This window comes from Aspergillus uvarum (genome assembly GCF_003184745.1).
Source record: "Aspergillus uvarum CBS 121591 unplaced genomic scaffold BO82scaffold_58, whole genome shotgun sequence".
Lineage (NCBI taxonomy): Eukaryota > Fungi > Ascomycota > Eurotiomycetes > Eurotiales > Aspergillaceae > Aspergillus > Aspergillus uvarum.
Window position 1 is genome coordinate 96674 of NW_020291355.1, and position 26089 is coordinate 122762.

The 26089-nt window shown below is 55.4% G+C and overlaps 9 protein-coding genes across 9 annotated transcripts; 2 read left to right on the plus strand and 7 right to left on the minus strand.

Annotated features, from left to right (window-relative positions):
* The first annotated feature begins 10 nt into the window (after positions 1-10).
* On the plus strand, positions 11-374 carry BO82DRAFT_159051 (uncharacterized protein). Its single transcript, XM_025630235.1, has one exon. The coding sequence runs from the start codon at positions 104-106 to the stop codon at positions 308-310; it is 207 nt and encodes a 68-aa protein (XP_025488434.1). The 5' UTR covers positions 11-103; the 3' UTR covers positions 311-374.
* Positions 62-1955, minus strand: BO82DRAFT_343038 (FAD-dependent oxidoreductase). The gene is made up of 2 exons (XM_025633606.1): positions 1576-1955; positions 62-1502 (listed from the first exon to the last, which is right to left on the minus strand). The coding sequence occupies exons 1-2, from the start codon at positions 1869-1871 to the stop codon at positions 440-442; spliced, it is 1359 nt and encodes a 452-aa protein (XP_025488435.1). The 5' UTR covers positions 1872-1955; the 3' UTR covers positions 62-439.
* Positions 1956-2544: 589 nt separating this feature from the next.
* On the minus strand, positions 2545-4304 carry BO82DRAFT_317797 (phosphatidylserine decarboxylase family protein). The gene is made up of 2 exons (XM_025632625.1): positions 3921-4304; positions 2545-3852 (listed from the first exon to the last, which is right to left on the minus strand). The coding sequence occupies exons 1-2, from the start codon at positions 4188-4190 to the stop codon at positions 2845-2847; spliced, it is 1278 nt and encodes a 425-aa protein (XP_025488436.1). The 5' UTR covers positions 4191-4304; the 3' UTR covers positions 2545-2844.
* A 4664-nt stretch (positions 4305-8968) lies between these two features.
* On the plus strand, positions 8969-10170 carry BO82DRAFT_435171 (uncharacterized protein). Its single transcript, XM_025641005.1, has 3 exons — positions 8969-9240; positions 9296-9631; positions 9691-10170. The coding sequence occupies exons 1-3, from the start codon at positions 9075-9077 to the stop codon at positions 9846-9848; spliced, it is 660 nt and encodes a 219-aa protein (XP_025488437.1). The 5' UTR covers positions 8969-9074; the 3' UTR covers positions 9849-10170.
* A 447-nt stretch (positions 10171-10617) lies between these two features.
* Positions 10618-11673, minus strand: BO82DRAFT_422047 (uncharacterized protein; the record flags this gene model as incomplete). Its single annotated transcript, XM_025640192.1, has 1 exon — positions 10618-11673. One exon carries the CDS (start codon positions 11671-11673, stop codon positions 10618-10620), a length of 1056 nt encoding a protein of 351 aa, XP_025488438.1.
* A 955-nt stretch (positions 11674-12628) lies between these two features.
* On the minus strand, positions 12629-15938 carry BO82DRAFT_291688 (DNA-directed DNA polymerase POL5; the record flags this gene model as incomplete). The annotated part of the gene is made up of 4 exons (XM_025631740.1): positions 12629-13882; positions 13943-14748; positions 14847-15465; positions 15543-15938. 4 exons carry the CDS (start codon positions 15936-15938, stop codon positions 12629-12631), a joined length of 3075 nt encoding a protein of 1024 aa, XP_025488439.1.
* Positions 15939-16396: 458 nt separating this feature from the next.
* On the minus strand, positions 16397-20071 carry BO82DRAFT_405432 (uncharacterized protein; the record flags this gene model as incomplete). Its single annotated transcript, XM_025639491.1, has 3 exons — positions 16397-17301; positions 17360-19453; positions 19519-20071. 3 exons carry the CDS (start codon positions 20069-20071, stop codon positions 16397-16399), a joined length of 3552 nt encoding a protein of 1183 aa, XP_025488440.1.
* Positions 20072-21916: 1845 nt separating this feature from the next.
* On the minus strand, positions 21917-23592 carry BO82DRAFT_159119 (60S ribosomal protein eL15). The gene is made up of 5 exons (XM_025630236.1): positions 23311-23592; positions 23123-23209; positions 22714-22870; positions 22414-22640; positions 21917-22360 (listed from the first exon to the last, which is right to left on the minus strand). The coding sequence occupies exons 2-5, from the start codon at positions 23207-23209 to the stop codon at positions 22220-22222; spliced, it is 612 nt and encodes a 203-aa protein (XP_025488441.1). The 5' UTR covers positions 23311-23592; the 3' UTR covers positions 21917-22219.
* A 275-nt stretch (positions 23593-23867) lies between these two features.
* BO82DRAFT_357487 (uncharacterized protein) lies at positions 23868-26063 on the minus strand. Its single transcript, XM_025636030.1, has one exon. The coding sequence runs from the start codon at positions 25908-25910 to the stop codon at positions 24285-24287; it is 1626 nt and encodes a 541-aa protein (XP_025488442.1). The 5' UTR covers positions 25911-26063; the 3' UTR covers positions 23868-24284.
* Positions 26064-26089: the final 26 nt, after the last annotated feature.

Below are 26089 nucleotides of genomic sequence, written 5' to 3' on the forward strand. Positions count from 1 at the left end.
CCGATTCGTTCCGCACGTCCAGTGTATGATCTAGATGGGTATCTAGCTAACAATTCCTTCGTCTACTCTCAGGTTCGAAATCTTCTATGTTCTATCAGGGGTTATGAATCTTTTCTGTAAAGTACTCAAAGACACCTGTGACTCGCAGAGTGAGGACGATACCCACTTGCTCGACACAATTGCGGCACGTTTCTCTCGGGCGGCAGGGTCACACACTTACTTCGGCTTGTGCGGTGATCTCCACTTGATGCGAGACTTTGTGTCGGAGCTATGTCGTCTTGCTCGGTGTGCCATGTCGAAAGGAAGATGATCAAGGCGGCTTGGGGAGAGATGGCAATCACAAGTCCGATAATGGGAATATTAAATAGCTCCAGGAGTTGCAGGGGTAGAACGCCCAGTTTCCTCTGCGACAATTTTACACAACAAACAATACATCCTGTCATGCTTTAATCTCGTTCTTGAGCGGATGCTCCCAGCTTACCAGCGCGTCAGGGTATGGTTCGTCCGCGGGGATATAATCCAGCGCCAAGGCTTTTCTCATCTCTCGTGCGCCGAGAAAGTTCAAGAGGAACCTCATCACCCAGTCCCGACACATAACATAGCGAGCCATAAATTGATAGAACGGACTCGCCCAGGCGTGCATGCGCGATTGGGACAGCGACTGGTCGGCGTCGGCCTTCAAAGGCGCGGCCCTGATCTTCTGGTACTCCTCGAAGACCTTGGCTAGGGCGGTCTTGGGCGGTGCCACGTCGGGACCGCTCGATTGCAGTAGCGCATGCAGCCCGTTGCACAGCGCCACCACATCCTGGATCCCATTGTTCAGCCCCCGTCCCGCGTTTGGGGTGAACTTGTGGCACGCGTCGCCAGCCAGCACGATCTGCCCGCCCCAGCTCCACTGTGCCAGAATCCCTTCTTCCAAATTCGCCATCCCCTCGGTCAATCGCGTCGCATACACGTCTTTGACCTTCAGCATCTTCGACACGGGGAAGTCGGCAAAGCGTGCCGCATACGCTTCCATGTCGGCTTTGCTGTAGTGCATCCGCTTCCTCGTCGGCCCCGTCGGTATCCGCTCGTACAAGAACACCCAGCCTCGCTCCTGCCCGGCCAGGAACATAACAGACATGTCTTTAGACTGTGTGTCTGAACCGTGGCCCACCTCTACGTCAGCGGCGCTCGGCCGGGGAAAGCTGCACCAAAAGCATCGATACTGGGCCGTGAACGGGTCCGCGTCATCCCATTGCGGCTGTGGCGGCGGTCCCTCGGCCAGCGCTAACGCGCGCATCAGTGTCCGCGTCTTGCTGTGCACCCCGTCGGCGCCCAGCACCATCAACCCCTCATACGAACTCCCGTCGGTGCACGTGACGCGCACACCGTGGTCATGCGTCTCGATACTTCCGAGTTTCTTGCCGAGAAGGTACCGTGACTTCGCAGCGGGGGGCAGTCCGTCGTAGATGGTCTCAATGAGTTGGGCGCGATGGAAGTACACCGGCGCGGTTCCGTGGCTGGTTGAGTTCGGATGACCCCCTGTGTCAGTGTACATTTTCCGAAGGGCGGTGCTGTGTCTGGCGCACTCACTTCTTTCTGAAGATCCGAGGGAGGGTCGTGGACTCAGCAAACTGGTACCCGTCCCGCGTGAAGGAGGTCAAGTGGGTCATCTCGCCGCCTATCTCAGATAGTCGCTTTGACAGGCCGAACTGGTGCAACACTCGGAGGCTGTGTGGTGCCAGAACCAGGCTGGCCCCCTGGTCGAGGACGACCGAGTCGCGGGCTTCGAGGACCACGAAGTCGATGCCGGCGTGGTGAAGGGCGTGCGCAGCAGTGAGGCCGACAGGGCCTCCGCCGATGACGATGACTTTGAACGCTAACATCATCAGCAAGTATGGCTATGGTTGTTGATGCAGGATTTCAAGCATATGTGTTTTGGCGAAAGAGGGAGACGGATGAAATGAGCTGAGCTGCGACGGATTTATAACAATGCAGCCCCGAGTATGGCCCCCCCGCCATGATCCCCCCCCCCCGATCATCTCTCTTAGATGCATTCCGCTTAATCATCCGATGTTTCAATAGACGGCAAGACGTCTCATGACTTTTGTCGGGACATTCAGTGCATCGGAACCCGATGATCCCATCCGCTTCTAAATAGGGACTGTGCGCGGGCACCTGCGGTACTTGCCGTTTCCTAACCTGATTGGGTGTGATATCCGCTTATGCAGTCGCTGATCTGCTTGGGTAAGCGGACGCTAGCTTGCTGGTATTTCGGTCAATTCGTCTGGTTAGGCATTTTTAGACCATTATCTCCATCAAGAGTACTCGACTCCAGTCCGTTGCCTCCACAAAAGAACGGTCTTGGTCAAGATTGCAGTTGAAAAGCGGATTGAATTAGGGGTCATTCTGTGAAAGCTGACGGGAACACTGCTCGCTACTACTGGGCTGAAATGATTTGCGACAATGAGATCGAGGCATAGCTGCAGAGATGGTCTAGACAGGGTCAAGATTGAGTGTGAGTCAATCAGCCCCGATATACGGACTACGTGCGTTTTACTCCGTAGTTTGATTCGAACTTCACATCAGCATTATTATTGAAGATATCTCCGATGTCACGCCACACCATCACTTGTCATGTCGCCGATGTCTTCGACCTTGATAGTTATAGAATCAGGTCTTCATTTTCGTGTACTGCCTGGTCTCCCGCAGCTGGCTTGCCCATGACTCTCGCGCTCCCATTTACTTCCTGGTCAATCCACTTGTCAAGCCACTCGGTCCACATCACTAGACCATTACAGCGCCAAGATTCTCTGACTCCCCGATTGCTCCTCCATCACAAAGACTAAAGGGTTCCCAACCTCATAACGCCGCCAGCTGACTATTGACCGCAATACACCGCCCCTCATACCCTGGATCCTGTGCCAACGCGTCCCCTACGAATCGCGAAAACGTTAGATTCACACCGGGCTCAAACAGCAGACAGAATGAGCTGCCCCCGTAGTGGAAGCTGCCGATCTCCTGGCCCTTGACGACACGGTCCCCGACTGCGACGGTGGCCACGCAGCTCGACACGTCCGCCATCCCGATGGCCAGGAAGCCCACCGTCCCCAGCGCCGGGTTATCGGCCTGAATCAGCACGGCGGTGCGGGTGGCCGTCGACGAGATCATCGTCAGCGAGAGATCGGGCGCCTGGCGGTCGGGGCACGAAGCTTTGGTCGCCGGGTCAACGTTTTCGAAGCCCTTGGCCGGGTCGGCGGCGAAGTAAGTGCCGCGGAGATTCAGGACGTTGACGACTGTTCCGGTCACCGGGGCGTGCCAGCGGTGGTAGCTGAAGGCGGAGAGCCAGGCTTGGAAGACGGTGCCTCCTGTAAATACTGCTGAGGGTTGGGCGGTGGTGGTGTCGTTGCCGTCACTCAGCATGTCCCGCAGCGAGTAGACGGTTCCCTTGAGCGAGAAGCGGGCGCTGGCGGGCACATTTTTGACCAAGGCGAAGGGCTGCGACTCGCACGGGTTGGCGATGATGCGGTCGTCCTCGGGACCGGCGACGGGTCGCATCCCGGGTCGGAATCGCCGCGTGAAGAAGTCGTCCCACGAGTGGAAGCCGTAGTTGGGGAGAGATGGGTCGCAGATGAACGCTTCGGCGAAGGAGGCCGGCCGGAAGGTGGTGTTGTGGGCGTGCACGACGACGTCGAGGAGTTCCGTCAGCGCGCCGGCGGATACCCACCCGCCCTTGCCGTTGTGGATGGCCTTGGCGGATTCAGCGGACGCGAGGTACTGGCTCCATTTCTGGAGGATGCCGTAGAAGTGCGCGTTGATGTCCTTGCGGGCGAGGATGTCGGATCCTGTTCGCGTGTTCATGAACCATATCTTTGAGTTGGAAATTAGCAGGTCTGAAGTCCGGCGTTGTTGTTATGGGTAAAAAGAGGGAGACTCACCAGCACTTCATTCATGGGACAGGCAATCACGCAGTTCTGCTCCATCGCCGACGTCCACGAGGGTACCGTCTGGATCACTTGGTCGATGTTGTCGAGCAAGGCACTATAGTCGCGGATGTGGGCAGGCCCAATATGCTTGGATCTGTCCAGAAACTCCTCGGGGATCTCACTGAATGCCGTCGCAAACAGCTCGATCAGCTCTGCGTCGCTCTCGATGTGTCGCCGCAGCGCCTGGACCGTCGGGTCCTGCCGGTGGTCGAGGCAGAACATGCCTGCTTGCTTGCTTTCTCGGTGGCACAAGGTGAAACACTTCTTTGAAACCCTGAAGCGTGGATCAAGAGTGCAATGCAACCGGCTGTTAAAGAAAACCTAAGTCTTGTTGAACTCGTCAACCCATGCTCGCGTTGCTTCAATTCCGCGACTCTCGGCGAGGGAAAGAGTTTTTCTTTGCTTTCAGTAAGTGGTCATCTCCCAGCTTAAGGAATGGGGGCAGAGGAGAAGGGAAATGGCGCCTTTCGTCCTCATGTTGGCGGCACGGTGGTCCAAGTTCAAGGATTCAAGGCGAGAGGAGATATTTCGCTCGCCTTGATCCGCAAGGGATGCAACCCCGATACTCCATTCGTTGGGGTTCGGTGAAGAGGATTGGTTCGGTACTTCGTCATGAGTCGATCAGATCATCAGATGAGGCATGTCAAGCGCAGGAATGCTGCTCCTGAGCGGTAGTTATGTCGCTTGACAAAGGAAGTTTCCAATAAACTCCAATGCCCCCTTGCATGTGCAATTCCTCCAGCCACGCGTATATCTCTCAGTTCCTCGATTGGGCGCGCTTTCCTCGCATCCAGACTGTCTTTGTGCTTGGCAAGGATTGATGAGCATATGCTTGTACGTAATCCGGAGGGGTCAGGTCTTCACTTTGATGCCGTCTGGAGCTTCTGATTTGGTTGCCAGTGTCGATGGGGAAATGGAGGGGATTCAAGGTGTCAGGTCTGGCCTGAGTGGCTGCATTGAACACCCTGACCGCTACTCTGCTATTTTTGCTCGCCTTGCAAAATGTGTCTGTCTGTTCTGGAGTTCGATTTTCGATGGGCTATTGCTTTTTCTCGTTCGAGGGCCGATTCGGCACTTTCGCTGGGGCTAGACTTTCTCCTCACGAGTTAGAGTCTACGCTTCTTTGCAGCTCTGTCTTACCCAGCAGATTTCGACCTGCGAGATTTTCCTTACATTCAATGAGTATGCGGCATATAAGCACTTGAGAAATTTAGTATGGTATATGAGCCACCCCTCCCATGCATACTACGTATCACTTCTGCCCGCGGGTGTCTGTCGAAGTGACCTGGCTGGCTAGGGCCCCCTTTGGACCTATCTTATGCTAACCGCTCACCTACCGCCATCCATATGATTTGTATTGCTAGGGAAAAGCATATGCTTCTGTGATTCTTAAGGTCGTTCAACAGGGCTTAACACTTGCGGGGCGAGTTCTTGCTTGAACGAAGTACCTACATACTGTAGCTACGGTAGCCAGCCGCACTAGGCGGGCCCATCCAACTAGGTCAATAGAACCTGAATTTATTTGAACATTCGTTTGAATTTGTATGTAGCCGCGCCCTCGAACCCTATCTACCTCTACACTTTCATTTTTAAATATCAGGGGAATACGGGATACTACGTGGGTTCGGGGGGTTTTGGCGCAAGGTAACGACTGCTGTGGAGGGAGTCACTCCCACACTGAAAGGATTTCCGCACTATGCAAGCTCACGGCTTGCGGTCGTCTGAGCGGCACGAGCCCATCGAGACTGTCTGTCCCCTCTTCAGTGCACTTGGTTCAAGGTTCAAGGTACTTCTATTCGATGTTTTGCTATTTGGTGAGAGATTGTGGGAGTCTGGCAGCTTGGTCTCGAGTGGGGCAGGTTGTTCGAATAGTGAGCTCCAATTCCTAAGTACAGCACGGTACTTATTCAGAACATTGAGCTCGTTGATCTTTATCCTTTTGTCATCTGACATGAGAAAGCCTTCCTGTTAACTGATATGGCGGATCGGTTCTGGCTTTTGTTGTCACGCTGCGGATGAGTGCGAATGATACACTAGGGCGAATGTAGACCAAGATTTCATTGTTGTTTGAGGATTGTTTACATACTCTCTCTGTACATTTACACTTAATTCATCTTGGCAGGCTCTGTACTGGCATGACAGGAGCTCCACCTCTTCTATCCATGACACCGCATTTCGAAGACACAGATGTCCGCTATTATACCATCATTCACCTGCAGTCCCTGGACGTTGGAATACAGAATATCGTGTAAGAAGAGTGTCAAAGGCATGTCCCATGAAGTCTTGGCTAACAACACATTCAGAAGTTCATCCTCAATGCCACATCACTGGATTTAATCCTTGCCCCTCTGAAATTGTCATAGGCCGTGCTACAAATCCTCGGAATATAAATAATGGCAACCGAATCAAGAAACAAGATATTTTGGGTCCCATCTCAACCACTACCGCAAGAATGAAAGCGAAATGACAACCCCGAGCTAATCCAGCACCCCCCGAATGAGGTTCTTGATGCCCAGATCAACCCTTTTACCCATCTCACTGCTTTGCCGGGCCGACGCCACATGATGCGGTAGAAAAAGAGATATCTGCAAGCCGATCTAATGAAAGATGCTCGCGAAGCTTCGATAATGCCCGAGTCATGTCACAGCAGATCAAATGCAGAACCATGCGACTAGCATGCGACTAGCAGCTAAACTATCTGCATAGATCCGGACGGCTGCGTGTGCTTGACCAAATGAAGCTCGCTAAACGTGCTCACTGGCTCATAGGCCCATTGCCCAGCACTCTGATGGGAAGTGGAAATCAGGGCCTTGGCACAACGCCAGTCAGCGCCCCAGCTCTGAGGCTTCGAGACTCGCACATGCATTGGAGGATTTGCGACAATCGCTGAGGCTCAGATATAGAGAGGTCGTGCATTCTTTTATGGGTAGTGTTCCTATCGACCGGATTCATAAAACAGGGCAGCCAGCATCTTGGATAGTCTTTTCGGACAGGTCCTTGCATCTGTCCGGACGATGAGGATCTGCTGGAGGTAATTCCACTCAGATCGAGGTTGAGAGCAATAATGACGCTCCAAGCACATTGCACACAGTTCAATCTCGTGCTCAGTCTGCGACTGTTGTGGTTCTGCGTCGTCGATAATCTCGCTGCTGAGCAAACTTCTGGTGGCACACGCACGTGGCTACGCCGGTCGATTCGCCGGGTGCAATATCATCAGCAGATACGGGGAGTATAGGTGTTGAAGCTGCATGTTGCTTCTTACCGCGTCATTACGAGATACAGCAAAGTTGTATGGAAGGTCAGAAAGGCTTGACGTGCCCCGCACACTGCCTCGGACAGGACAGGAGGGTTCACATAGATGACGAGAGATGTGGAACCGGGTAGGCCGGTGAGTGAGCTGGCCCAAATTTTGGGGTGAGTGGCTACTAGTGATTGAGATGAAGGACGTAGATCCTAGCCTTGCTAGGTCCTTTTGTGACTGTACCGTGCGCAAGTGAGAAGTACGATGTGCAGTTGCTTTCTGCGTCTTTCAATTGCTTCATTAGGTTATTCATCCGCTCCAAGCCAGCAATAAGAACGTTTGCCTCTCCCCAACGCCTCGCCATTGCCCTCTCCATAAAGAATTTCCCAGTTCAAGAAATCTCTCTCTCCCTTACCGAGCTCCGCCGAGGTGTCGCCCGGCGGCGGAACTTTCGGTGCAATGGTACGACTCCACTTCAGCAAAGCGTTGGCACGCTAGCGAAGAAAACCGGGGAGAAGCAATCTAGGCTTCGCACTTTCAACACGCAGACGGCGACGTAGTCGCGGATGGAGTCGTCGTCTGACCTGGCATCTCACTATAAGTGTGGTGCGGCGAAGGTTGAGCCCACCTGGCGTACGATGAGGCACCGAGGGCGGCCTTTACAGGTCCACGAACAGGCATTTGACAAGTGGGAATCAGAGACATTAGAAGAGGCGTGAGGGTACAAAAGAAGAAGACGGGGTAGGAGAATAGCTCGAACCAGCTTCAGCAGAAGCAATATTGTGGATGAGCTATGTACAGTAAGTGATTAGGGCTTGGGGAGTGGGTGGCGGCAGTCGTACGGAGGATAGAGCCGGCAGCCCGTGCTGTACCTCGTGAGGGAGACCTTACCTGATGTCTTAGACAATTACATCTTCGATCTTAAATTAGACATTAGCAGCGGCAGCATCCGCACACCAGATGTGGTAGGTGGGGAGGCTGTATACAAACAATCCTCTATCCCCATGTCCAGTATGATGTCATGACTTTTGCCCTACCTCAACAACGCCCGCGACAAGCAACTGCTATCGCTCAGCATTGTCTGTTCTAAAATCAGATGCGCGTTTTTCTGCTTACCTGCCAGAGGCTCGAAACTTGTCACTATTATGTAAAACATACCGCACCGATGGATGATGCCCATCAGCATGGTCGACGTGTTCCGCTTTGAGTGTTCGGGATTAGGTTTCAGGCGGTGCATATACGGCGGCGGATGCTGTCAATTCCCCGGACAAAGACGGCGATGGTCGAGATAGAGTTTGCCTTAATAAGCTGTGCATGCAATCAACACGAGGCTCTGCTCGTAATTGACTCAGTTGTGTCCGGGGTAAAAAGCTCAAGCCCTGGCACGAGACTACACTGCCGTTGCTGGTTGATACATGGAACCACCACCGGAGGGCAGTGTGTCGGGTGATAATTTTAGTACCGTACATGGTACTCTCTAGGTTACTACACCAAATCCGGGGCCATTGCCCTGAGCTTTCGTCCAACGAGCCATGGGATTTCTCGGTCTCCCGACCGCAGCCGAGGACTAGCTATGAGGGTTCTGTTGTTGTAGGCCGGCGGAGTAACTACTCTCCCACGGGTCGTGTTGTATAGTTCTATTTTAGGGAAATGTGCTGTATACCCAACTTATACTGCACTGGACAGAGCTTTAGCAGGGCACACCATGTCTATATAAACCTCTCAGACGTCCCTCTCAGCCTGGCATCTATTCTCATCAGCATCAGACAGAGTCAGAGTTCCAAAGCAACAGCATTCTTACTCTCGCTACACTTTACCTTCCAAGTTTTTCTTGATTGCAAAAGATAGACCACTATCACATCAACATGCATTTCCTCTCCGAGTCCACCGTTCTGTTCACCCTTGCTTCCTCCATCTTCGCCGCACCGCTCGCTGTCCGCACGCAGAACGAGGTCCAAATCACCTTCCTCGGCGCCGCAGATGCGCAGTTCACCGAGAGCTTCCCCACCGATGGCTCCACCGTCGCTATCTGTAAGCTGCCTGAAGCCCAGCAAGCATCACCCACCGATCACTAACCAAAATCCAGCCAACCCGCTCAGCATCTCGCACATCGCCTCCAGCACCGCAGGCGTCACCTGCACCTTCATCGGCATCGACCACTCCAGCACGACCGTCAGTGGCGTAGCAACCGTGGACGTGGGCCCCCCTCAGACCCAGACCCAGGGCTCGTGCACCGCCGACGGGGGCTCCGGCTCCACCCCTACCCCGGACCCATCCACCCCGGCCCCGGCCCCCGTTGAGCCCTCAACCCCCAGCACCCCCTCCGGAGGCCAGGGCTCAGCAGTCACAATCACCTTCCAAGGCGCCGCGGATGCGCAATTTTCGCAGTCGTTCCCGCTCGACGGCACCTCGACGGCCATCAGTATGTGATCTTATCCCTGCTTCCAAAGTAGCTCCTTGGCTAACACTGAGGGGAAATAGCCAACCCGCTTAGCATCTCGCACATCGTCTCCAGCACGGGCAATGTGCGCTGCACGTTCAACGGCATCGACCACAGCGTCACCACCGTCAGTGGCGTGCAGACCGTGGATGTCGGACCGCCCCAGACTCAGGTGAATGGGGCTTGCACTGCTGCTTAGGTTGGCTGGTGCATCCGCTTAGCTTAGGGTCCTATATGACGTATGGGCCGGGTAGAGTATCCGTCGTTTATAGCTTAGGCAGATAGGGCTTTCAGGACTGCTGTCGGATCCCTTGTTCATTCTTTGCCTCTCTTTCCTTCTCCTTCTTTCTCTTCATTTTTTATGTTGTTTTGTTTTGTTGAAAGTGGACAGGTTCTAACACTAGCACTGTCTTTCTCTTGCAGCTTTGGTGTCTAATATTCTTCATTCAACAGGGCTAACTAATAAGCATATATTGTATTTATCTAAGGCAGACAAATAAATGAGCGGTTTCATTCCGACGAAAGAATACTTACTTTCCCACTCTAATGCCAGATATTCCCTTGTAGTCCTCTGGTTACGCCACTCTAAGAGGCAGCCAGTCCAAGTTCCAAGAGTCTTGTACCGATGCTTTGAAGTACTGGTGGAGGTCAACATGACCAAGTTAGAGATTTATTCTTCTGAAGGAGCTTTTGAAATGAGGGACACTGGTCTACGTCTACTTATTGTTTGAATATCAAAGAAATTACAAAAGCACGGAGTCTTATTCTAATCAAAGCATATCGATTTCTCGTACTACGATCACTAAAAGACAGTTTTTTGCACCCCCAAGAGCAAGCCATACCACCCACCGAGCAAACCCCAAAGGCTCACTCCACTGACCGAAGATTAGCCTAAGGCATAAGACAGAAATTAAGAAGCATAGTCAAGTCGCGGCGCGCAGCGTCATCATCGCCATCCCAAGCAACATTCACCACGATATCGTCCTGGCCCAGACGGCAGTATCATACAGTGCGAACATGCACAGCAGATGGAGGTGCATGATCGCGAGCGTCAGGCCGTACATCTGCCCGACCACCCAGCCGTTCAGCCCGGGCATGCAGAACACGCACAACAGGAGGCCGAGCACGTCCAGGCACAGGGTGGCGCCGAACCGCGTCGTCCGGTACCCCTGGAGGATCATCTTGAATAGATACTGGTGCCACAGCACCAGCACGATGAGCAGGGCGCCCATCCACTCCATCTCGGTGAGCTGGTCGGTGAAGCGGAACCGCAGCGGCCACTCCGCGTCGTCGTCGCGGGTGGTCAGATACGAGCTGATGTGCGTGGCGTGCAGCGCGTACATGGCGGGCGTCGAGGTCAACATGGACAGCGCGAGAGCGCCGGCCGCGGGCAGGGCGCGGTTGGTCATCCAGCGGAGGATTCCGCCGTGGGTGTGCCATTCTTGCTGGAAGTAGGCGTGCCATTGCGCGACTTCGTGGAGGAAATCGTCGTCGTGGGTGGCGGTTGAGGCGGGCTGGTCGTTGTGGTCGGCGGGATGGTCGCTGTGCTCATCTTCGGTCTGAGTATCGGTGGTTTCGGTCTGAGCGTCAGTCCCAGCATCGTTTGGTTCGTCGACCTGCTCGTCGGCTTGCTCGTCGGCTTGCTCGTCGGCTTGCTCGTCGGCTTGCTCGTTGTCGTGGTCGTTGTCGTGGTCGTCGGTCTGAGGATCAGTTTGAGCATCGTTTGGCTCATCGATTTGCTCGTCCCTATGGTCATCGTTCTGATCCTCGTTCTGAGCATCGCTCTGAGCATCGCTCTGATCTTCATTGTGGTCGTCGCTTGGCTCATCCCTTGGTTCATCAACTTGACCATCAGACAGATCATCATCATGATCCTCTTCGTGATCATCATCAACCTTAGCATCGCAATCAACACCGCAATCAGCATCAAGAATAGACGCAGCACCATCAACATAAACCGGCGCAGCCTTATCAAACTGAGACACAGCCAAACCGCCCACCTGCTCTGAACTGAGAGAAGACATTTTGAGAGATAGTCACGTCACAAGATGTGGAACAAACAACAAGGTTACTTCGAAAGGGTAGATCAAGATGGTGAAACCTCAAGGATGCAGTGACCTGTGAGTGATACACTTTCTCCAGAGAATGATGATTTCCAAGCTTATATAGTGCAGGAACCCCAGGACCATCAATTCCTGACAGTTCATTGAGCCCGATCTTGTTTGTACACCTCCAAAGAGAAGAGCGGAGATCTTCACTCCCGCGGCCTTATATGATTGTATGTCTTAGACTGCAGATTGGAATATTGGCTCCGCTTCTTTCTCTTCGTTTCTTTGCACTTGGACTGTACTTACAAAGCATGTCTTGCTTGTCTATCAAAGGGTTTATCTTGGCTCTAAGCACTGTGGTTAGACGAAGGGGTTTGTTGTGTCGCTGTCAGAGTGGTCCATGATGGGTAGGTAAGCATTCTAGCAACCCTAATTACCACCGCCTCACTTGACAGAGGCATTCACACTCTTCTGGCTTCGGCTTTGAACGTTAATCAAAGTAAACAAAGCAAATTCGCCTCCAGCCCCTATTTACTCGTATCTGAATCCTCACTCCTCTTGTGTAACCCACTAATCCATCCATAATCCTAGCCACTTCCCAGCAGCCAGTTTCTATCACCCTCTGTACTTGGGGGGACGCAGCAGGAAGCTGGATGTCTATCGACTCAGCACAGAGCATGGTAGTGCGTAGAAGACTAGTTCATCGAAGGAATGTAAGCCTCTAGGTAGAGCCATACCCCCGCACCCTTACCCTAAGACTGCCTGGCAGCTTCCTTAGTTTCCGTTCGAGCGTGCAGACAACACAACCACAGGTTACAACCTACGATCCTCCCCCGAAACAAGCTCAAGCTCATACTCATAACAATACTGGATATCTGAAACTAAACCCAAACGAACCACCGTCTATGTACTTTTGACCCACCCCCCTAACCTAATTCTTCATCTTCCCAAACGAAACACACCAATTATTCCAATCCGTGAAGAACGACGGCTGCACATGACACTTGCGACTGAGCAACTGCTTCTTGCGCGTCTCGCCATACACATCCACGACGCCGGCCACATTGCCACGCTCCTGCGCCACCAACACCTTGACCACCAGCAGACTGGCCTGACTGCACGCCGTCGCATGCGCGGGGGGCCCGCTGTGCGTGGCCTCGGTATGCACGGACTTCAGCAGCTCCCACACATTGTCCACATCCTCCACTCCAATAACGGGCAGCGCCGTCGCGCCCTTGCACTGCTTGGTGTACTCGCGCAGGACGGCCGCGGCGCGCGTCGAGATCTGCTTGTTGGCCGACTTGCGGGTCAGGCGCAGCAGCGGCAGCAGCAGATCCAGGGCCAGCAGCTTGGCGTGGCACTTCTTCACGTAGATCTCCAGCAGGTCCAGCACGCGGTTCTTGAAGTGCACCATCGTGGCGCGGGCGTCCTTCTTGTCCTTCTTCTGGCCGAGGGCGTCGCGGCGCGCCCGGAAGACTTTCACGAGCTGCTCGTCCAGCTCCTCCATCTCGTCGTCGTTCATGTCCGCGTCTGAGTCCTCATCCGCTTCGGGCATGTCGGCGCCCAGGCGGTGCGTGCCCAGCGCCGCGGCCAGTTTGGCTTCGAAGATCGCTTCCTCGTCGTCGTTGCCTTCGTCTTCATCACCTGAAAGTTCCTCGTCGGAGGAGGAGGACTCCGAGCCACCGGCACCGGCTTCCACGACCTCGACGTCGCTGTCGAGCTCGTCGTCATCCCCATCCCCGTCAACATCCATCATATCCGCGTCCCCGTCCTCATCCTGCTGGTCAAACATCTCCTGCTGGCCCGCCAGACTCTCCTTGGCCTCCAGGATGGAGGTCAGCGACTCCAGGCCGTTCTCGGTGATGGTCTCGGCGAAGGCCCCGAAGACCTGCTCGCTCATGCGCCGGAAGAGCTGCGACTGCTTGGACGCGAAACTGAGCAGGATCTCGACCAGGGCGTCCGAGGCATCGGAGGTCTTTTCGTCGTCGTCTTCCCCCGCCTCATCCTCTTTCTTGGACTTCTTGGACTTCTTAGACTTCGTCTTCTCCTCGCCGAAGATCTGCGTGTAGCAGAAATCCAACTCCTCCAGCATCGACGCCGCGTCCGCGTCGCCGTTGTACACCTGCAGGATCGTCAACGAGTACAGCAACCGGAACGCGTCAACGCTCGCCGCGTTGTCCTTCTTCTCCTGCACCACAGAGGTTAGCCAGGGCTCACGCACACACAGAGACTGGGGGAAACATACCATACTCGCCAGCTTCTTCAACGACTTGAACGCATTCTTGACCGCACCAGCGATCGTCTCGTCCATGCTGACGATGAACTTGCCGCGCTCCTCGGACTTGGCCAGATCCCGGATCTGGCGGACCACCGCGTAGGGGATGGCGGCGTAGCGGGTGGTGGCGATCAAACTGTTGATGCAGGAGTTGATGCGGCTGCGGAAGAGCTCCTGGGTCTGCTCGGCGAACGCGGGGCTGACGGCCGGGTCCTTGAAGTAGGCGAAGCGGACGAAGATGGAGAGGATCTGCTCGAGGATGCTGTGGGCATCGTCATCGTCCTCGCCCTTGGGGTCCGTGGACGCGCGCGCGCGCACGATGGCCAGGAGCAAGCCGGCCAAGAACTGGCGGCTGGCCGCCGCGGTCTTGCTGTCGTGGGGCCCGCAGGGGGCGGCGATCAGCGACTCGAACAGCGGGACGATCTCCGTCAGGGCCTCGACGTCGGCCTCGACGACGATCTTCTCCACGGTCTTCGTCTTGGTGGCCTGGTCGAAGGTGACCGAGCCGCCGGTGGCGGGGCCCATCAGGCCGCGGACGGCGGCGGCGGCGAAGGCGGGCTCTTTGGCCACGCGCGTCTGCAGGGACTTGGCGGCCTTGACGGCCATACGGTGCAGGTAGCGGTCCTCGACGGCCAGCTGGTTCATGAGGCAGCGCACCAGATTCTTGGTGAACGCCTGGCCCGCGACGGCCCGCGGGCTGTCGGTGATGACCTTGATAAATAGCGAGAATCCCCAGTACTTGCGTTCTTCGGAGGAGGCCGCGGCAAACAATCCATCTAGACGCAAGCGTTAGCTGTGCCTGCGCTCTCTGCTCAATCACCCTTCGAACCACATTCAGAAAAAAAAAACAGGGCCGGGGGGGGGGGGGACATACTATCCACAACCTCGGTCCAGAACTCCGCAAACCCAAGCCTAGACGATTCTCCCTTAGCCTTCGCCTTGGGTACCTGCGCCAACCGGCCCAGAACCACATCCCACGCGAAATGCAACTTGGAATTCCAGACGCCGGAGTTGGCCGCCGCGCCGCCCTTCTTGCCCTCCTCCTCCTCCTGCTGACCGGCACTGGCGCTCGAATTCGACGACGAATCCTTCATCACCTTCCCCAGGGATACGCGCTCCTTGGCATCCAACGGATCCTCATGCTTCCACACCTTGGCCGGGAACTTGGCCGACGGAAAGCCCTCCTTGGCCGCGAGCCAGACCGCGACGCCCTCGGGGGTTTTGGCCAGGTCGTGCGCGCACAGCCGCTCGAGCGCGACCTCCACCAACTTCACCTTCACCTGCTCCTCCTTTGGGGAGGAAGCAAGATCCAGAACACACCGAAACACAATCCAACCACACTCCTCGCGCAGCCACGGCTTCTTCTTCGCCAGCTCGAATACGCGGTCCAGCAGACGGGTCCACTCTGCCCCAGGAGCGGCTTGAAACAGAATCCCGGATTTGATGATCGCCTCGGCGCCAAAGAGCCGCCCGAAGTAGTGATCGCGTTGTTCCTGGCCCGTTCTATCAGCTGGCGCCCTTGCCACTTCAAACCCCCCAAGAAGAGAGAGAAAACAAAAAAAAAACATACCTGCCCCGACTCCCCCCCCGACGAATCCGTCAACCGCTCCCAAACCCCCAACACAGCCCCAACATCCTTCCCCTCTCCAGAAGCAGAGACAGGCGCACCAAAAACCTGCACCAGCACCTCCGTCAACGCAATCGAGAACCCGATCCGCGCCGCCTTGCGACTGCTGCACAGACCGCGGAACAGCCGCGCCAGAGCGCGGTCGATGTGCTCGGCCGTCGGGGCCTGGTCCGGCGTGAACTGCGCGACCAGGGCGGCGGCGGCCTGCAGGCGGACGGCGTCGGTCTCCGAGGCCAGGTCCTCGTAGATCTCGATCTGCTTGCGGTCGACGCTGACCAGGAGGGCCTCGCGGCGCCGTTTTTTGGACGGGGGCGGGCCACCTCCTGTCCTCGTCGCCATTTGTGGGTTGTGGGGGGGAATTGTTTGGGTGTTTTACGGGGTGTACTGTCTGCTCTTGAATTACAATGGTTCAGATAGGTGATAAGTAGATAATGGAAGTTTAGAAAGGGACTTGCGGTGGGGGTTCATACAGCCTGGATGTGGTTCGTTGGTGTTGCACGCATAAAAAATTTGATATGATGGCCGGGCGCTCTTCGTCCCAAATCGGGTTAGTGCAATCTCCGCTGCAAGAGACTAACGCAATGCGGTCGCAGCAGTCAGTGGTTGGTCCGGCTAGCCTCAGGCTGCGAACTTATCCACTGCCCCTACTATGACTATGAGCATGCATCCTACTCGAACTACCAAGCTTTTCGAAATTATGAGCATAGATAAAGATAATCTTCAATCTCCTATCAATACTCTACTCTTACCACCGGGGACCTGCCCCCCCCCCCCCCCCCCCCCCAACTAGACTACCACTACTTCAATCCAAATCCCTCACTGTTCAACACCGCATCCCAGAGCACCCGTTCCAGCTTCTCCCGCGTCTCATACCGATACAACCCCAACTGATTGAAGCAGGTCCGCGCCGTCGGGAACCGGGACGTGTCATCCCCTAAGCACCCCAGCCGAATACTCAGACTCGTCGCCCCCATCGCTGGGATGCGGTCACTGCCCGTGATAAACGACAGGATCTTCCGCTGCGACTGCGGCGCCGCCTGCCCGAAGATCTCCCAGAACCACCGCACCACAGGCACCGTTTCCGGCCGCGGCACAGACCAGTTCTCGTACGTGGCCACCGCCCGGAGCGAGGCCACGTCCAGCGGCTCATCCGAGCCTCGCACCAACAGCTCGATCTCCTCCGGCCGGAACAAGGACAGCGCGTTGCCGCCGCACACCGTGAAGAACCCCCGCTTGAAGGGCTCAAACTGCCGCGTCACCGCCGTGTCCAGCAGGTGTTGTACGTACAGATCCACAAACTCCCGCCGGTTGGCGTTCGTCACCGGTCGGTCCTCGCCGCCCGCACACAGGGGCACCGGCACCACCTCACCATACCGGTCGACCTGCGCGACAAAGTCGTAGCAGAAGGTCTCCGCCACGTCCCCTTCGAAATCCAACAATGCCCGGAGCCCTTTCGCGAGCTGGGGTCGAAACTCCGCCAAGTCGTCCAGGCTAGCTTTGTACACCGATCGGCTGGTCGACCACTGCGGGGCCGCAGCCAGGAGCTTCTTGAAAGCGAACGGTGGGAGAGCAATGTCGAGAATGGTCGAGTTGTAGATGGCTAATCCCAGAAGGACCCCGACTAAGAAGAACTGTTCCGACGACTCGAAGCAGTACGGGTTGAAGTAGCAATATCGTGAGTCTTCGTCATAAACGAACAGCCCTGCGACGTTCAAGTTAGTGATTGGTCGCTTCCAACAAATCCAGAAGGCTGAGCATACCATGGTGGGGATCGAAGACTTCCCGGACGAGCAGCAAGAACCATTCTTTCCGCAGACCACCCGCGTCCACTCCCTCTTCACCGACAAACTCGATCCGCAGCCCCTTCTTGATCTCCTCGTGGCTGGATCCAACGACCTCACTAACCCTCCGAAGGCTGTCCTCCACCAGACAATCACGCCGCACCTTCAGCACAAAATACTGACTGATCGCCTTCCGGCTGAGGATACTATTGAAGAACGCCTCTCGCGCCTTGACCTCCATCTGACGACGAGCATCATGCTCCAGGATATGGATCTTGGCCCAGATGCTCAGGAAGAAAGGATACTGGCAGAACGAAAACTTGCTCGACTTGGACTCCCAGGCCTCAAAGTCCGCCACAAGGTCGGAATAATCCAGCAGCGTGTTGTAGAAGGAGCTGATCGGTACTATGTGGCCCCGTCGGTCACTCGGCGATCGACCAACCGTCGTAGTCCCTGGTCCATCTGGCTTGCGAGACACCGTGGCATTGTTGGCCGTAAAAAGCAGCGACATCACCCGTGCAGCAGCCCGGATCTGCCAGTCATCAGTATAGACCACCGGCTGGTCCCGGTCGTCCTTGGCCGACTTGTTCGGGCTCCTGCCGTTGATGGCGGCATGCAGCTCGGCGGGTGTGTTTCCAGCCGCGCTGGAGAAGCTGGGTATTAGACTATCTTCCGGCTGCGCGGTCTCGCTGCGTTTCCGCCCATGCTGCCGAGTCAGACGATACGTCACAAAACTACCCACAATATCCACAATTTTCTCGAATTGTCCCGTGGGAAAGCGTGAGAACCAAGAAACCAAGTAATGGTGACAGTCGTTTGGCAGATTGGCAAGCAGACCCATGATTCGTTTGACAATGCCGGGATGATGCCCGGGCCCTGCGCTTCGCAGTCGAGTGGAAGGTTTGATATCTCGAGGAGCGGGTCGTGGGTTGCCGAGGACGGGATGGGAAGGCCTCCTATCACCCCGAGGGGCAGAGGGGGCCAGTGTGTACGAAGCCAAGGACGAATTAGAGGGATGAATCAATGGATTCACCAAGAGCATCAGGAGAAATCTGATGTCTTCTGGCTTTTTGAGTGGTCGTCGCGGCCGTTTGAGGAGATTCTCCGTCGCCTTGAGCAGTGTTCGATGCAGGTGCAAGCGCGACTCGACCACCTCCTTCTCAACCATAGCTAAATCAGTAGCATCCCACCTCTGAGCAGCCACAATGTCACCATCCGTACGTAGTTCGGCTGGCTTCATCGTGGACCACAGCTCAACCCAGGAAGAACCGGCAGTCATGATCATGTGGTACCATTTCGCAAGCTCCGCCCAGTCTATACGGGGGCTCCGCGAGGACACGGCTCTCGAACCAGAGGATTTCTCCCGATGGTCTTTGGAATGAGATTGAACGGTAGGATCCACCTCGTTCATCCACCAGGATGAATTTTCTGCTATGTCGCCCAGGAGGAGGAGCTTAGCATCCGGCTCAAATACATGTTCCGCGGGCGCGGGCGCCGCGCTAGTACTCTTGTTCTCTCTCTGCCTGGGGGGAGTGCTATTATCGGTGGAGCGAGGCGCGTGCTGTACTGTGGTGAACGAGCTATTCAAGCAATCACAGCCCTTGAATGAATTTATTATGTAGTCTTCCAGCAGCCTAAAGATATACGGGCGGCGCGGCAGTTCCTTTGCGTCCGACGTGTTCCCCTGGCCAGCCTCTCGAGGCGAGCGATCTCGCCGGGGCATAGTTTGCGTGTCTCGACTCTTCATCGGCGAGCTCTTCCCTTCTCCGTGGGAGGAGTAAGGACTCAGATTAGGCTTCGAGAAGTTGGGCGGACCATCCAGCTTGCCTGGCCTCCTGGAATTCGAGTAAGCCCGCCCGCGCGAGTCGCCGGTCGCTCGAGGATCACACAAGTACTCGCCGGTCTGGCCGGGCGAGTGAGCCAGATTTTCATCCTGCGCGATATCCTGGGACTTCTCCGGCTGGATCCTCGTTGGTGTCGCTCGCGGTCCGGTTTCGTATAGGAGTTGCCGAAGGTACTCCGTCATGCAGTCGTCCAGCAACGCCTTCGTCCGGTCGAGAGACAGTGGTACTGCTGCAAGGAAACGCCAGTCAGCTAGCTGCATCAATCACAGGCCGGAGCCCGATCAACAAATATACCTTTCCGTAAAACCATGGGGGTGCGAGGCTTTCCATCGACGCCCGAATTGCCGTGACCCCCGGGTTTGGCCGCATCCACGTACGGCTCCAAATCGTTGACCGTCAAGCATTCCGTGCACCGAAACACCTTCAGATCGCGGGGCCACCGCACGGTGCAGTTGCAGGCCATACATTTCCCTGAGGCCATCGCGCCGTGCTGCGGGGGTCGGTTGCGGGGGGACGATGAGCTCGGGTCGGGCACGTAGCCTATGAAGTCGTCGTCGTCCGAATCCAGACCCGGTCGACCATTCTTCTTCTTCGCGATCGAGGGACGCCGTTTGCCCACGGCGGCGGCGAACGGCGAGGGGAAAGGGTGGCTGATAGAACGGGAGTGGCCGCGCCGGGTTGGGGGTGAAGTAGCTGTAAGTCCCGTCATGGCGAACAGGTCGGGCGCATCTTGGACGATCTCGGCAGGTGCGCTCCTCTCGTCATTCGCGTGGAAGGAGGCCAGGGATGGATGGGGATGGCCAGCGGCTGGAGTGAGTGACGGGTTACGTAGGAACCGCGACGGCATAGGGGCGCATTGGTTTAGGGGCGGTGATCCGTAACGACCTTGAAATGGCGGGATACAACGGCGTTTGGGATTCAAGCAGGTGAGATTTAGGGACTCTTATCGTCGGAGGATTGACTGCAGTAGGATTTCAGGGGATGGACGGCGGAGGAAGTGACTCGTGCACAAGCGAGACGGCAACGAGGGACGATCCTGCCGCAAGGCCGTTCTTTAATCCAGGATCAACCGGGGTAATTTTGCCGAAGGCACGAAGAGGCAAGTAAGGACTAAGAAGATTTGACAAGAAACCCTGGTTAGGTATCCCAAGTTGGCGGAGATGAGATGAGGTAAGGCTGAGCGAGAGGAAGCCTGAACCGGTTGTAGTTATGGAGTAGTAGGATATATGTAACGTGAGGGGGAGGGGGGGGGGATGTAACGTGAGCATGTACAGTACAAGTAGTTACAAGGAAAGGGACAAAACAGGACCACCACCAGGCGAGCACAACCGGTGTGATGGGTTGGTAGTAGGGGGAGGAAAAGGAAGGACAAGAACAAGAATAAGAAAAAGGAGTTATCTCGAAATATGCTTTTGATTGTGAGAAAGGAGAGGGAGGGAGGAGGGGGGAGGGGGAAAGGAGGGGAGAGAGAGAGGGGGGGGGGGAAGTCGCAAGAGGATGCGCAAGCCATAATAAAGAGACCACAGTCAAGACCTGGGTTGCCTAAGGACCTCAGGCTTCCCCGCTTGGCAATGAGCCACTGCAGTGACCATAGCACCGTACGGTAACCGTACCTTAACAAACCAGGAACCATTCCATTTTCAATTACTCTGTCTGTCAGTGCTACCTTCAGCTTCGCTATCCACTAACCCTCCTTCTGGATCATCTACGACCCTACAATCCGTGACGTCTATGACATGAATAGACTCAGTCATCAGTCAGTCCGTCCGTCCTGCTTTAGGCGCCGGAACGGGGGTTCCAGTTTCAACTTTCCAGCCGCGGATACTGTACGTACCTAGCACTGAACTGTACTATTTTTACCTACATTTTGTCTTGTCGATGGACAAAACAAGACTTTCGGGAACTAAACCAGCTTCTTGGAATCGGGGGCTACGTAGTTCCAGCTTTCCAGCTGTCCGATGGGGCAAGCTCGCATCCTGCAATGGAAGCGCGCCCGTAAGTCGCCGTACATGTCTTAGACCTGTCCATCAGCTTGGCTGACCTGACCCTTTTTTACGAACCAACACGGGATGCGATGGGGACGATTTGCCTCATGGAAACGACTTTCACGACCATTTCGTAGTGGTCTGGGGCGAGAGAGAGACTGGTGTCGGTTCTATCTCTATTTGTGTACTGTATATATCCCCAAGGGGTCAATTTGCAGGCACCAATGGCAAGGGCTGGCTGGCTTGGTCTTCGTAATATCGGTTCTTATGCATGTGTCGAGAGGATGCCCAGGCCAGGGCACAGGACAAGGCCTCGGTGAATAGCGAGAGGACCTCACCCGATACATTCCGTAGCAGGCTAGCTTGATGATGTATGAAGTGATGACCGTCGATGAGACCATCGCAATGAAATCATGGTGGCCGGTTTCTGACACTTGGTGGGGTGGGGTGCACAGCCATTCTCTCCGGTATGTAGATCCATGGCCTAACCCTCCTAGACGTAGTTCTTGCAATTTCGAGTCTCTCCGTAGAGTTCTTCTCCATAGCTGATGGGTCACCAAGAGACTGCGGAGGGAGTAACATGCAAGACAATGTCGCTAAGGACTAGATCGAATACCACGGATTGCGGATGCTAATGCAAGTACTTCAAACTAGCCAATAGAGGCAGCCATGCCAATCTACAACCCGGAAACTACAAAATCTACACTACGAACCCGCCAGCTTTCACAAAGAAAAAAACAAGATATAACACAAAAGAAAAAAAAAAAAAAAAGCATACTTCGTTAGGGGGAATAAAAAAAAACCGATGAAACCGAGAAGGAAGAAAAATTTTTGCTAACATCCGATCATTGAAGATCCGTTGCATTATGCTCGCACCACGACAGTCGAAAGACCTGCACACAGAAACGAGTTTTTGTATCGGAGTAAACACATCCACAAGCATTCCAGCATGCGTTTTCCATTTCCAACACTCCCCTCCACACCACCGCTCAGCAGCCCCGGGGCTACATTTAACGGTAACGCCAGTAGCTCTGGGTGTTCTGGAGCTTCCAGGTGTGGCGGCGGCCAGCCTTGGTGTTGTTGTAGCGGTGGCCCTTGTTGATACCACGGGACTTCTTGCCGGTGGCGGTAAGACCACGGGACTCGCGGTGCTGGCGATGGGGTTAGTATCGGACTGAATGCTCGGGACGAGGGCCAAACCAACCTTGTGGACGGGGTTGCAGATCCAGTTGATGCGGGCATCGCGGCGGATAGCCTTGTGCTGGGGGTCGACGAGGATGACCTCGAAGTACTTGTAGGTGGAGTCCTGGTTGATCCAGTAGGAGTTCAGGACGCGCAAGTTAGCGCAGCGGCGGCCAACACGCTCCTCAGCGGTAGCACGGAGAGCGCGCTGGTACTTGAGCTGGTTAACACCCTGGTTGGTGGGCTTGCCTGTACATCCCTTGAATTAGCTACGTCTTCTCGAAAAGTCTCCATTCATGGGAGGGGGAAGGAAAGAGCATACCGTAGGTGGCACCCTTGGGGACGGGGCGCTTGCGGCCACCGCGTCTCACGCGGATACGGTAGACAACATAGCCCTGCTTGGCCTTGTAGCCGAGACGACGAGCCTTGTCGGGGCGAGAAGGACGGGAAGCACGGTGGATGGCGTTCAGTTGACGGAGCTATATTGATGCACTCTCAGCAAAGTTCAACGAGTGTATAGCAAGACACACAGAGGCTCCTGGAACCCTCCTGGTTGTGCCACATCCATCATCCGCCGGCGATGAGAAGAAATTTCTTTCGGTGGGTCGTCTTTTTTCGAGCCGCCCAGCAAAAACACTCGTGAAGTGTATTCCTATGGCATAGCATACGAGCGAAAACCACCCTCCGGCGGGGAGATGTTAAATCGACGACATTTGGGGGGGAATTCTCACCTCCCAGCAACGGACACGCAGCAGGAAGCGGATCACGTCGGACTGCTTCTTCTTCTGGATCTCTTCCACGTACTTGAGGGCACCCATCTGAACGGTGAAAATTCGTTAGTTTGGAGTTTTTTTGGTGTATCGATGCGATTCAGACGGTTGCGATGGGATTGCGGGCGAGATTGGAGGCCGTAACGTACCTTGTCGGCGTGGCAGGTCGTCGATTGTCGTCGTTGTCACGAGTGAGAAGTTCGAGAAGCAAGATCTCTTCAACCGTTCAGCGACCTTGTGTGTGGGACGCTAGGAAATTAGGCGAGCCCCACCCGGGCCAATGAAGTGGTGGGTGGCTTTGAAGCCTGAGGCAGAGATAAGATCACGGGATTGCTGAAATTTCGCTTCGCCTCAGGCAACAAGGCACGCATCTAGCCCACCTTCTGGGGCGGACTGGGTGATTTGCAGTAACATTAACCATTAACCATTAACCACTAACTACCCTCCTGTCTACCTGAATCACAAATAAGTAAACTTAACTCTGCGAGAAACTAAACATTAGATGAACAAGTGATCAATTTACCAGATCCAATCTAATATGGCACTCTCAATACTCAGCCATTGTCAATCGAACCATATCCTCAACATCATAGCCTGCAATAAGTCAATTTCTTAGCAAGTTGACAAATCAGCGGGCCAGGAAGGTCCGACAATTGCATCTGAATACATCAACCCGACTTCAAAATCCTAACCCCCTGAACTTTTCCCATCTCAAAGAGTTGTATCAAGTTTATTCACTGTCTTTGCTCGCTACAAAGTATTCCATAATCTCGTAGCTCGTCCACGCAACTTATCGTCTCTGACTCCCTTCTGTACTGTGATCTAGATTTGGTATATATTTGCCGCTACTAATAGCGGCAAATAGAGAATTCAAGTCACATTCTGCAATTTGACTTTGAAATCAAACTTTGCATCTTAGCTAGATCGAGTCCAGATAAAACAACCTGAAGATGAATTAGTGGAAGCTATTGTATATTCTCACTACCCCGGGAGGCATGCATTTATAGATCGATTGATATCCCAATCCACCCTCCAAGGAAAAGAACACCCCATAATACTCATAATTCATAACATTGACCCTCTCCCATCCACACTAAACATCCAACACCCCCCAAAAAGACCGCTAATACCCCCACAAATCCCCACCCCCCTTCACCATATCATCCTCCCTCAGCACATGCAACCCCGTCTCCCTCCCCTCCTTCCGCCGCTGCCGCTTCGTGACCATCCGACTCGGCGTTAGCGGCGTCACGGGCGTGAACGGCATGTAGGGGCTATACGGGGTGGGGATGCCCGTCCGCGGGGCCCCATGGGGTTTGACGGGCCGCTCGAGGACGGTCAGCTTGGTGGCCGGCGCGCTCTGCAGCGGGTAGGCGTCGCGGAGGGGCAGGCTGCGTCCGGCTGCGGGTCCGCCATCGAGGCCTGCTGCGCCTGCGGCTGCTGGACTGAGGGGCTTGGTCAGTGTGAGTGGGGGAGGGGCGTTGCGGGCTGGTTTGCGGGGGTTCGTTGCGTCGAGGTATTCAGGATTAGTGGAAGAGAGGATTCCTCGTGGCGTGGGGAGGGGCGGGAGACCGGTCTGGGATTGCGGGAGGTCGTCTGTGTTGTAAGGGTCTGGATGCTGGTACTGGTACTCTTGTTGCTGCGGTGGTGGTGGGTGGGTGAATTGTCTCCGTGCGCCGGGTCTTTGTGCACCGCCGACATGCATCTGCGCCGGCAACGGCGGAACTGGCGGCGGCGCTGGGTGATAGATCCTCGGCGTTAGCGGCGAATGCGCGTACGGATCGTCCTCGTCCTCGTTCTCTCGCGCAGCGTGATTCCGCGGCGAGGTGATCGGTGAGGAGATCGACATCTTCCGCAGGGGCAGCCCCAGACGCGGCGAGCGGAGTCCCAGTCCCCGTCCGCTGGCTCCCTTGGGAGAGGAGACAGTTGCAGCACTGGGGTTGGCGAGCGAGGTCGACGACTGGTCGCGACTGCTCGAGAAAAGCGACAATGAGGAAGAGATCCTCGACAGTCGAGACGGCGTGCGAGGCGAAGTCGGCACCTGCGCGGGCGCCACCGGCGGGTCGATGAACGGGTTGCTGTTCACTGTATCCGTGGGCGAGACGTTGCGGTCTTGCGGGCTGCTGCTGCCGCCGCCGTTGGCTGCCTTAATCTCGTCGTGCTCCATCACGGCCGCATACAGCATCTCCAGGTCTTCCTGGGCTTTGCGGCGGTCGGAGGCGACGACGCCGTCGTCGAAGGTCGCCAGACTGATGCTGCTGCTCGGGTTGGAGAGCTGGGACTGCGACTTCTTGTGCGAGCCGCTGTGTTTGCTGAAGGTGCTCCAGGAGCGGTTGTTGTTGTTGCTGTGACGAGTACCGGTGTTGGTGGTATATCCGGGCATCGGGGGGATTGGGCCAGGCCCAATCCCCCCGGGACTGGGGAGGTGGACACTGATCGGGGTGACGGGGCTGGGGTCCATGCTGGGGGGTGGTTTCATGGGTTGCATCATTTGGACTTGGAGGGAGAAGTTGGAGGAGAGGACGGCGCGGCGCAGACGGCGTCCGACGACGAGGAGGAGACTCAGCAAGAAGATGACGCTGAAGAGATAGGCGGCGATGATTCCGCCGATCTGGACGGCAAGCAGTGGTTCGTCGAGGGTGAAGGTGGTGGTGTCTCGCTCGGAGACAGGTGATGCTGAACCAGCAGCGGTTGTTGAGAAGAAAGAGAGACAAAGAAAGAAGACGAGACTGCCAGTACTGGAGATCATTCTTCGCCTCCTTAAGTCAACCCGGAACGGAGCTGAGTGTCTATTTGAATATCACAGATCAAGCGGTGGAGGGGAAGGTGATGGATCATGTATCGACCATCTTCATGTAGAGTGATGTGAAGAACAGAAACACAAAGTCGGGACTGAGACCGCCCATCATGTTTGAGATATGACAGGGA